Source organism: Vicia villosa, unplaced genomic scaffold, assembly GCF_029867415.1.
Source record: "Vicia villosa cultivar HV-30 ecotype Madison, WI unplaced genomic scaffold, Vvil1.0 ctg.002353F_1_1, whole genome shotgun sequence".
NCBI classification, from domain to species: domain Eukaryota; kingdom Viridiplantae; phylum Streptophyta; class Magnoliopsida; order Fabales; family Fabaceae; genus Vicia; species Vicia villosa.
In genome coordinates this window covers 243,128-255,760 of record NW_026705904.1, presented here as the reverse complement: position 1 = coordinate 255,760, position 12,633 = coordinate 243,128, and the positions used below count along the sequence as shown (strand labels likewise).

Here is a 12,633-nt window from a genome sequence, read left to right as displayed (position 1 = left end):
TTAACCAACCATGTTCAAAATGTTGATTTGAGTTGTGAACACAAGGTTATAATGATACTGTAGTTTCCTAAGAGTGTCTACATGAAACAAAAATTTCTATTTCTTCCCAATCACTTAATCACCCAAATAACCAACCATTTTCTTCCCATTCTTCAATTTGAAAAACATGTCTTCCCCTTCTTCCATATCTTGCTCCTTTTGAACCCTATGAAACTCATCCACAATCTCGTCCGCAAGCCCCAAAACATAGTCATTTGCATTAATAATTTATTCACAAGCATCAGCGATGTTGGCGGGGAAAGATGTACCTAGACCACATATTTTTTTTAGGAACTAATTTGGTTTAACATTGAATGTGATTTTCTAGTGATTTCTTATAGGAGATGTCTGAACTCAAGGAAGTTATATGGAAAGAAAAAGTTGTTGTTGGAGGGAACATATAGGGTTGAAGTGGAAAGAACATAAAAGTGGTGATTGAAGTCCATTGAGAAAGGTTTTTAGAGTTAGCATTTTAAGAAATATAATGAATGGAATGAAATGGGTATTTAGATGGAAAATGGTGGTGAATGTGAATAGGTAAACAATGTTGTTCACTATCATTGATGCTTTTTTGATAGCATTTTGAGGAATAGATATGTAATTGTATGTGATGTGTTGGCAGTTTCTTCAATGAGATGTCTAAATTCAGGAAAGTTGTAGTAGAAGCGGAAGTCTTCATCGGAGAGAACAAATAGGGAGGGAGTGGAAAGCTTAAATAGAGTGTGATTGAAGTCCATTTAGAAGTGTTTTTAGGGTTAGGGTTTTAAGAAATATCAGAAATATGAAGTAATGAACTTTGTCTCTCACTATCACCGACGCTTCTCAGGAATTTTTAGGAACATATATGTACTTTTTTGTGATGTTTTGTAAAAATCCATTAGAGATTTAAGTCATTTGACAGTGAGATAATGGTCATTTTTAAAGAAAATGTTGTAAATAAAATACGAACTTGTTCTGATGGGAGAATGTTTTAAAATAATAATCTCTTTCATTGCAAATTATAAGAAATGTTCATTCACTTATGTTCTTTTTCTTTCTTTTTTTGGGTAACAATGGAAATAGATAGTCTACTGAAGGTAAGAATGAACTATTAACACATAATATTTTTTATATAACTTCAACCTTTTCCCTCTTCTCCTTTATCATCTTCATCATCACATTGATCAATATTCATCTAAAACCCATGAAAATCATCTCAAACACAAAAAAAAAAAAAAAACAAAAGTGAATGTAAACTTCTTATAATTTGCAATATAAATAGAATATTATTTACATAAATTTAGTCATTATCATTGTATTACACAAAGTAACACTATTAAAAAATTGAAGGATGCCAAATTTAATTGGAAGGATGACGGGAGATTTTAGACAATGTAACACCCGTATATTTTAATTTTTAATTTAAATGGAAATTTAATTAATAATTAGAATTATTGGTGATTTGTAGAATTAATTGGAAAAGGATGGTTTATGGTGTTGGGCCATGTGTGATGTTAAGGAATGATGGGGTGTTATGTTAGTAAAGGTCTTATTCCAATTAAAGTTTATTTTATAAAATAATAAGAATTGGGAATAAGGGAAAGGAACGTGAAAAGCAGAGCAGAGGAGATGAGAGATTAGGAAGCTGGTACGTGAAGAGGAACAAAGAGGAAAAGAACCAATCAAGAATCTTTGGCTAAGGTAAGGGGGGACTCTCCGGTTATCATCTATTATCGTGTTCTTAGATAATAATATTGATTAGGGATGTTGTTGAGTCAATTGGATTATATGTTAGGTTTGGGGAGGTTATAAATTGATGAAAATTGCATGGATTATTGATAAATTATGTGTTGTTTTGATGTGTGATGATGAATAATGATGCAATTGATGATTAACTGCCTGTATATGATGTTTAGAGTCAGTTTTGGACTCAGATTGGGTGAGATCGCAGGATCTGACGCAGACCCGAAAGTCTGTGAAATCGCCTGTTCGTGCCGCGTCCCTGTGTTGGCGCCGCGAAGGCGTACTTGTTTTATCGTGTCGCGCCGCGTGCATAAGTTAGCGCCGCGAACTTGTTTGTGTGGTTCAGGTCGCGCCGCGAACCTTGGTTGCGTCGCGTGCTGTAGCGTTAGTTGTTTTCTTGAAAAAGTTAAATGATGTGTAACTTTCGAACCGTAGGTCCGTTTTTAGTGTCGTTTCGAGCACGATGAATCTTAAGAGATAGCCTACGTGTTTAAATGATGAAATGAGGTGTGAATCCAATTATTTTTAAATATGATTTTATTTCTTGGTGAATGATGTATCGTACATATATGTGATGAGATATGTTAAATACATGCTATGTTGAAATATTAATCATGTGACGATTTGTTTAATTGGATGGTGTATTGTTGACATATATGATGAAATGTGACAATATAAGATGTTGTTTTGAAAAACATTATGATGTGATGATTTGTTGAGAATTATATGATGTTGATTGAGTTGTGTTGGAATGATGTGGATACATGTGTGTTCTTCTTGTTAATGATGATGATTAATGTGGACACATGTATGTTATTTGATGATGATGATGATGATTGGCTGTATTTGAATGATGCTAATGTATATAAACATACTTTGATGGTGATGATGATGTTGATGATGATGATGAAATGAGTATTTGACGATGTTACTCATTAGACTTGACGATGATATAAGTATGTTGTATATGTTGCATTCATTCATGTGAATTGATGATACTGTATCCATAAGGGTGTGTTGGATCAGTGAAGGGCATGATTCCCATTGTGTGGAATCTGTGCTGGCAGGGCCGTATCTGGATGATGTTGGATCGGTCATGGGTTATTCCCATTGGATGATGTTGGTACCACATGCATAATGTCAGTTCATACATATGCATACTTTTATAACATGATTAGAAGTATTCCAGTGTTATAAATATTGATGATGTGTTGATTGCGTATTTTGTTGAATCAATATTGAGTATAATTGACTGTTTGAAAGATGTGTTCTGTTGGTATTGTGTAAATGATGAATGTTCCTGATAATCTGAATATGATGAAATTGGGCGAATGATATAACTATGATGTGTTGTTATTTAAGATGCAATAACATTTGTTAACTGTGATGAGACTCACCCTTACTGTTGATATTTTCAGATTGAGGATAGCTGCTTTCGACTTGGTGAGGATTAGCTCATAAGTTAGTGTATTAGTGTAGCGTCAGGTGTCATGCTCTGATATTGTAACACTGGGGGAACGCTAGTTTAGAGTTTATGGTGATACTCTATCGTGTTGTTATTGTATTAATTCTGAGGGATATTACATAGATGATGTTATGCTTATCCGTGTGATGAATTTTCCGCTGTGTTAACATGAGATGTTTATGTATTATGATGAATTGTTCCTTAGTGAAAGCATGACAATGAATTTATGATAAGTTTGTTTTAATGGGAATTGTGGCACCCTTGTTTTCATGTTTTACTCTGAATTATTTTGTTAATTTCCACGGGGTTTAGAAGGGTGTTACAATAGTGGTATCAGAGCAGGTCGGTCCGTCCGGCCAATTGTCAAGTCAGTTGAGTCGCACGACAGTTGTATACTGTCGGCATATTATCCCTTGGTAAGCGACATGTGAGTGAATCACTGTCGGTACTTGGTTGTTTGTTGCAGGTGTTGGATTGAAACAAGTGGGGGAGAAGCTTCGCTTCTCGGTTATGTTTCAGTTGTAAGACGATTGATTCAGTAGGCTGTTGTTGGCAACAGTGCGAGCGTTGTTGGAGTTTGTTGTTTCCCGAATTGAAGGCGACTTGAAATCAAGACTTGACTGGTAATTAAGTTGGAACATATTGAAGGAAGATGATTAGAGGTAATTGACAGTTATTGTAAGAGGAGGAAATTGGAAGGTTGCGATGTGTCAGCTCTGCTGGTGTGCTGCGAAGATGTCAGTTGAGTAGCCATACGTCTCGGAAGAGATTCAGCTGCAAGTTGCAAAGAGGATTGCTGTCGTGATGTTCCAGAAATCGCACTTCGGTGATGGGATATGTTACCCGAGTTATAAGAATGTTTGGAAGTGAAGAGATATGATAAGGGGCTGTTTGGAATGTGATCTAGATGAAGAGAATGAGTTTTGGGGTGAGATTTTCGTAAGAAAACGCAGGAAAATGGCTGAATAACTGCAGAACTTCGAAAATTCATAACTAGAGTTCTGGACATCCGATTTGAGTTCCGTTTGAAGCGTCGGAAAGCTAACGAGATGAACTTTGTTATAAAAATGGTTGCAGCAGCTGTAACATAATTAATTGTGACAGGATGACGTTGGAAAGAGGCGAAGTTGCGGTTACTCTTGTTCTTATAATTAGACTTGTCTATTGGTACTGCACGGGGTGTTAGTGTCAGTGTTGAACGGATTGAAGGAATAATTAGAAGGTTTGTTGAGGAGTAATTTTAAGAATTGAGTATATCATTTGAAGAGTTTTGGGAATAGCGTATTGAGCGTCGCTGCATGATGTCGGTGTTGGATTTTCGGATAATGATTGGAAAATTCATATCTTGAGCTTCGAATGTCGGGTTAATGTGCCGTTTGAGCCTACGAAGAGGTGAAATTATGTTCTACCTTATGGGGGAGTTATAAATACAGTAGAGGTGATCTTATAAGGAGATATTGTGGAGTCGGTTAAGGAAGCGTGAAACTGGTGGAATAGGAATGCCTACTACCGTGATTGTTTGAAAAAAAATTGAGTGGAACATGTTGTTGATGAATAGGTTGATGAGATGTTCGGTAATAAAGATGGTTTGAGTGCCGATGAATTTTAGTGAAGAGTGCATTAGTAGTAAAGAGGGGATAAACTTTAGAACTCTTGGAATCGTATTTGTGATGGCAAAGTAACGACAAGTATAAAAGAAGAATTTTAGAGGATTTCTGACACCTATTGATGTGAAGAAGACTTTGTTGAGATTCCGAGTGGGATGATATATGGACGTGGAGGATGTCATGGAATTTGGATTAAAACCACGAGTTATGAATGTTGTCTTGGTCTTACAGGTTAATTGTGTGGTTCAAGATTCGAAGTGTTTTGTGATTATAAGAGTTGAAGTACCTCTTTGATCAGAAAGGACTTAATAAGAGGCGGCAGAGATGATTAGAGTATTTTTCTAGGATTATGATTTTGGTTTGAATTACCATCCTGGTAAGGAAAATGTTGTGCTACTGTGTTGCGTAGGAAGTCTTTAAAAATGTCGGTGCTAATGATGAATGAGTTGGATTTAATTGGACAATTTTGAGACTTGAGTTGGTATGTGAAGGCACTCCTAATAATGTTAGATTGGGTATGCTAGAAGTTGACTAGTGGTATTCTTGACGAGATTAGAGAACGGTGTAATGAGGTTGAGTTATTGGATTTGTGTAACTGATGTGTTGAGCTTCGGAAGAATATTCTAGAAGAAGGGCACCGTAGTGGATTATTGGACTATGACGATGTTAATGAGTTTGGGTGCAAACTCGGAAGGGACACTATTATGTAGTAACGACGGTTTATGCTTAAATATGATTTTTAACTATCTATTGACAAATTTAGGACTTGATCACCCTAAATCTCTTGTTGGTAGTAGACAGAAATCATATAGATGGGATGAACTTGTTTGTTACCTTAATGGTTTAAGATGTGATGAATACTAAGCCGTGAGAGTAATCACTCACTATGTTGTGTGAACTTATGAAGAAGTGAATATGGAAGAATGCAACATCGTGGATGATGACATAAGACGGGTAATCAGAGTCGCGCAGCGAAAGTGTGACGTGGAGTAGTGTTATGAGTACTACTCGCGGGAAGTAAGGAATTAATATGTCAGTATCTTACATAGAGAATATGTATTGATCTATATGTTGGATTCAGAATCCAATGGATGTAAGAATGTCGTGTCGAAGAATTGTAACTCTTTTGAATAATTGTCGAGATGTATATATTCGGCGAAATTAAAATGAAGAGTTGATGCTATATGATGTTGTAATAATTTTGTGTTGTTGTTAAGGGGTTATTGTAGATTCCAGATATAATGAGGAATTATACTCTATGAAGGGAGAAAATTTATTTAATTCTTAGAAAAGAGCGAAACTCAATTTGAGTTGTTTTGTAAGAATTGGCGTATTGAGGCTAATGAGTGTGATTATAATTACTTGTGTGTACTTATTCTGATGGTTAGGATGTTTAAATAGAGGAAGTAAATCAGGAATTGGTTTTCGTTGGATGCGAGTAAGGATTTCTAAGTGGTAGATTAGTACCATGAATGATGAGGAATGACTCTTGGACGAATGAGTAAAGAGAGTCGGAATCGGGTGAAACTCATAAATCTATTTAGTATAGATGATTGTGATGAGTAATCAGAGTATTGCAGAAAAAGCGGAATGTAAAGTGCTGGATAATTGATGGTGTGACTTAAGAGGATCCAAATAATTGGAATTCAATAGTATAGGAATATGAATACTGAGTTTCTTGAAGGAAGCAGTTGGTGAAAAGTGTAAGTATTACCTTATCGCTCAGATGGAAGAGTGTGTCTAAGGTTGGTATGCTTGGTAGATGGAATTCATTACTGCATTGTTGATCAAGTATGATCATACTATGGATTGTGTAATTGTATTACTCAGTGGATGAGCGTATTGTATAGGTTGTACCTATGTTCTATTGTTGCTAATCTTTTTGGAGATATAGCGAGTGGTATACTTTTGGATAGTCAAATGTGACATAAGAACTGGGATTTGAATGTATGGAACATGTTTCCTGTTGGTTATGTCAGATGGATTTTGAGGATTGACTGATGGTAATGTTAATTGGGAGCTGGAGAGTCAGGTGAAGGACTCTTATACGAGCTGGTTACTTGAGGTATGTTTTCGAGGATGAAAACTCTTTTAGTGGGGGAGAGTTGTAACACCCGTATATTTTAATTTTTAATTTAAATGGAAATTTAATTAATAATTAGAATTATTGATGATTTGTAGAATTAATTGGAAAAGGATGGTTTATGGTTTTGGGCCATGTGTGATGTTAAGGAATGAGGGGGTGTTATGTTAGTAAAGGTCTTATTCCAATTAAAGTTTATTTTATAAAATAATAAGAATTGGGAATAAGGGAAAGGAACGTGAAAAGCATAGCAGAGGAGATGAGAGATTGGGAAGCTGGTACGTGAAGAGGAACAAAGAGGAAAAGAACCAATCAACAATCTTTGGCTAAGGTAAGGGGGGACTCTCCGGTTATCATCTATTATCGTGTTCTTAGATAATAATATTGATTAGGGATGTTGTTGAGTCAATTGGATTATATGTTAGGTTTGGGGAGGTTATAAATTGATGAAAATTGCATGGATTATTGATAAATTATGTGTTGTTTTGATGTGTGATGATGAATAATGATGCAATTGATGATTAACTTCCTGTATATGATGTTTAGAGTCAGTTTTGGACTCAGATTGGGTGAGATCGCAGGATCTGACGCAGACCCGAAAGTCTGTGAAATCGCCAGTTCGCGCCGCGTCCCTGTGTTGGCGCCGCGAAGGCGTACTTGTTTTATCGTATTACGCCGCGTGCATAGGTTGGCGCCGCGAACTTGTTTGTGTGGTTCAGGTCGCGCCGCGAACCTTGGTTGCGCCGCGTGCTGTAGCATTAGTTGTTTTCTTGGAAAAGTTAAATGATGTGTAACTTTCGAACCGTAGGTCCGTTTTCAGTGTCGTTTCGAGCACGATGAATCAAATGAGATAGCCTACGTGTTTAAATGCTGAAATGAGGTGTGAATCCAATTATTTTTAAATATGATTTTATTTCTTGGTGAATGATGTATCGTACATATATGTGATGAGATATGTTAAATACATGCTATGTTGAAATATTAATCATGTGACGATTTGTTTAATTGGATGGTGTATTGTTGACATATATGATGAAATGTGACAATATAAGATGTTGTTTTGAAAAACATTATGATGTGATGATTTGTTGAGAATTATATGATGTTGATTGAGTTGTGTTGGAATGATGTGAATACATGTGTGTTCTTCTTGTTAATGATGATGATTAATGTGGACACGTGTATGTTATTTGATGATGATGATGATGATTGACTGTATTTGAATGATGCTAATGTATATAAACATACTTTGATGATGATGATGATGTTGATGATGATGATGATTAAATGAGTATTTGATGATGTTACTCATTAGACTTGACGATGATATAAGTATGTTGTATATGTTGCATTCATTCATGCGCATTGATGATACTGTATCCATAAGGGTGTGTTGGATCAGTGAAGGGCATGATTCCCATTGTGTGGAATCTGTGCTGGCAGGGCCGTATTTGGATGATGTTGGATCGGTCATGGGTTATTCCCATTGGATGATGTTGGTACCATATGCATAGTGTCAGTTCATACATATGCATACTTTTATAACATGATTAGAAGTATTCTAGTGTTATAAATATTGATGATGTGTTGATTGTGTATTTTGTTGAATCAATATTGAGTATAATTGTCTGTTTGAAAGATGTGTTCTGTTGGTATTGTGTAAATGATGAATGTTCCTGATAATCTGAATATGATGAAATTGGGCGAATGATATAACTATGATGTGTTGTTATTTAAGATGCAATAATATTTGTTAACTGTGATGAGACTCACCCTTACTGTTGATATTTTCAGATTGAGGATAGTTGCTTTCGACTTGGTGAGGATTAGCTCATAAGTCAGTGTATTAGTGTAGCGTCAGGTGTCATGCTCTGATATTGTAACACTGGGGGAATGCTAGTTTAGAGTTTATGGTGATACTCTATCGTGTTGTTATTGTATTAATTTTGAGGGATATTGCATAGATGATGTTATGCTTATCCGTGTGATGAATTTTCCGCTATGTTAACATGAGATGTTTATGTATTATGATGAATTGTTCCTTAGTGAAAGCATGACAATGAATTTATGATAAGTTTGTTTTAATGGGAATTGTGGCACCCTTGTTTTCATGTTTTACTCTGAATTATTTTGTTAATTTCCGCGGGGTTTAGAAGGGTGTTATAGACAAACTCTAAGGTGTTTGTTTGATAAACTTCTTTTGGATTAATAGACTATAATATTATGTGAATATCCAAATTGAGGTTAAATAACTTGATAGACTTTTAATTTAAATTGTTTGTGTTCGCAATGTAGAATATATGAATATGACATGATTGATTCTTTTTTCGCCTTTAGGGCTCCGTTTTACCAGCTAGGGCATATTTGGATAACTTATGAAAACTATTGACTTTATTTGATATTTTATTTCATAAATAGCTTACAGATACACACTTATATGATACAACACCCAACTTAGGAAAATTTTGTACTTAGATTTCATATAATCAAGACATATGACACAACACCTAACTAATTCAAGCACTAATAAGCTCTAAGTATTCTTAAGACCTTGAGTAGTAAGACCAAATCCAAATGGAAACAAAGGATCATAATGAGAATCACCAACATTCATAGGTAATTGATCAACACTCTTAAACCATGTCCTTGGAAGTTTACCACTAAATCCATAATCACCAAACAAAACATCTGTAACACCGTAACCTTCACTACCAGGAAGCCATGCCGCAACAAGTCCTTCGATTATGTCAATATATGGTAACATAACCACAGGTCTACCAGTTATTAACACAACCACACATCTCACTCCGCTGCATACATTGTTTATTGTTTCTGCCCCATTACCTGAGATGGTTAAGTTTAAACTGTCTCCATTTGTTTCTGCATATGGTGTTTCTCCGACTACCACAATTGCATATGAAAAATCATTTGATTTTACATATTCGAGAGATGGATTCTCCTGATAGACTATCTTAGTGTCTTTGTCAACTGTATTTTTTATCGCACTCAGAATTGTCGTACCACTAGTAATGTTGTTGCCGCTAAGCCCTTGCCATTGAATCGTCCATCCACCACATTGATAGCCTAGATTATCAGCATGAATTCCGGAAACAAGTATTTTTGAAGCCTTTTTAGGAAGAGGAAGCAACGGCTTATCAATGCTTTCACCGTTCTTTAATAGTACCAATGATTTCCTCACAGCTTCTCTAGCCAACTCTCTATGCTCCTGTCAAATTAGTTTGAAAATATATAGTTCTATAACTTTGTAGGGACTAAAAACATATTTAAATCAAAGTTAGTCGACTAACCTGGCTTCCGAGATGGTCGGCAAGACTGTAATCAGCCAATGGTTTTTCAAACAGACCCATTACAAACTTGACTCTCAAAATTCTCTTCACTGCATCATCGATTCTTTTCATAGATACAACATTTGTTTTCACTAGTAAAGATAAGCCATCTATGAATTCTCGGAAGTCAGCTGCAGTCATTACCTGCATCGTTACAACATTTAGTATTAAAAAGATCATATTTTATATGTATAAAATCATTGGTTTATACGCAAAGAGTGTGAGTGTTTGTAAGCTTTAGAATATCAAGTTTGATTCTTGACGACTCATGTGTTGGGTCAGTTCATACCGAACTTTTGCTCTGGCTTTAAAAGAGACCTCAGTAAATGGATGGTAAAATTGGTGTACCTGAGATTAGTCAGTCCTAGGGGCGGACACGAAGCTTTCAGAAAGAAAATTTTGATACCTAACTATAAAAATACTACTCAGCAAAATTGAAAAAAATCATAGTTTACCATGTCAATACCGGCATTTACTCCGATTTCAATTGAATGTGTGTAGTTAGCATGAGGAGGTGAAGTTATCTTGTCAATTCCGAAAAAATCTGATATGACAAAACCCTACAAAATATAAAAACAAATTTTTAAGCATACATATACTGATAAACACCAATATTCGATATATGAAATGAGAGATTTATGAAGTAAAGTGTTACTTTAAAACGGAGCGTGTTCTTGAGAAATCTTGTGATTAAATCGTAGTTAGTATGCATTTTTTGTCCATTCAAGCTTGAGTAAGAAACCATGATGGTTGAGACACCCTTAATAATTGAGTCATAGTAAGCTGGCATGTGAATGCTAAGCAATTCATGTCTTGTTATAACTGTGTTATTCTCATTGATTCCTTTTGTCGTTCCACCATCACCAACATAGTGTTTTGCACAAGCTGCTACTTTCTTGTTTCCAGCAACATATGGAACACCCTTGCGTGAATGTGGAGGGATATCACCTTGCAATCCTAGAATGATCTCGGTCATAGCTTGAACAATTTTATGATCTTCACTATAACTTTCATAACATCTACCCCATCTTGGATCTCTACAAACCTATACAAACATATACTTTATAAGCAAGACCGTCTTAAGTTTTCTAACACCCTGTGTTGGTTAATCATAACTTAAATGTGACTAAATAATTAGGGGCACTATTTTACACACCCTCAAAGACATCCCTTATAAGATAGAACAATATTGTCAAATAGTGGTAATAACCACACTACAACGTAGAAGAATTTGAACAAACGACTATCTTTTGTAATGTGCGATTGACATATATGTAATTTGATTATCTTAATTACCGCGATGCTAGGAGAGAAGAGATATGAAACTCCAGTCGCTCTTGCTTCAAGAGCAGTTGCATCACCAATCTTCTTCACTAGTTGAGGATCCCTGTAGATTCAAAGAAACTAAAATCATCAATACAAAGAAACATAACAAAACACGATTGTTCTGGGCGGCCTACAAGACCTAATAGGAAAAGGCCCAATATCGTTGAAGTGCTAATATTGCAAGTCAGCTCCTTTTCCATCACATCAAAAGCTCAAAATCATACTGCATCAAGCTCTAACTCCTCATTTACCGATAACTTTGGTTCCATTATGAAACAACAATAAATATATGTATAATGGTTATTTATTTACCTTGTAGCCCCTAGACCGATATTGTGAGGAAAAATAGTAGCATTATAAACATTGTTATGACCATGAACAGCATCAACTCCATATATTATTGGAATTCCAAGCCTAGTCGACAATGCACCTTTTTGAAACTTATTCACCATATCAACCCAATCATTTGCAGTTGCGTTCACCTTAGGAACACTTCCACCAGCACTCAGAAGACTCCCTGAAGTAATTTTTCACGTGGTTAAATATCATAAACCTTCGCGTCGCAATTGAGATTCACAATGAATAATCATATTATTAACAAAAACTTACCAATGTAATACTTGTTCACTATATCAGCAGAAGCAACCGTGCGCTCAATTTGAAGCATTTGACCGATTTTCTCTTCCAAAGTCATTCTACCAACAAGATCCTTAATTCTAGTATTCAATGGTTGCTTTGGATCTTTGTATTTCAAATATTCAGTATCCGCCATAGCTACCCAACACTGCAATAACATAAGCACCACCAAAAATATTCTACTTTTCTCCATTTCTTCCTCTCAAAACAACTGCACAATAGTATTACAACAACGTTACTTTTCAATATAATAAACACAAAATATTCTGAACCTTATCTCAATAAAGAACAACAACCTTAGTTTTGAATTTGTTTAAATTTTTCAAATCTGATGATCAAATCAATTGTGGACAATTTGTAAATATTATATTCAAATACTCATTACTAATGATTAGATTTTCTTTCTTT

At 35.3% G+C, this 12,633-nt stretch overlaps 1 protein-coding gene across 1 annotated transcript; it reads right to left on the bottom strand.

Annotated features, from left to right (window-relative positions):
- Positions 1-3,159: 3,159 nt before the first annotated feature.
- On the bottom strand, positions 3,160-12,418 carry LOC131638620 (uncharacterized; the record flags this gene model as incomplete). The annotated part of the gene is made up of 8 exons (XM_058909191.1): positions 12,199-12,418; positions 11,902-12,106; positions 11,560-11,650; positions 10,919-11,308; positions 10,719-10,823; positions 10,225-10,407; positions 9,467-10,142; positions 3,160-3,200 (listed from the first exon to the last, which is right to left on the bottom strand). Coding segments are annotated over exons 1-8 (1,911 nt in total), but the record flags the coding sequence as incomplete, so codon positions are not given.
- Between the last annotated feature and the right edge of the window lie 215 nt (positions 12,419-12,633).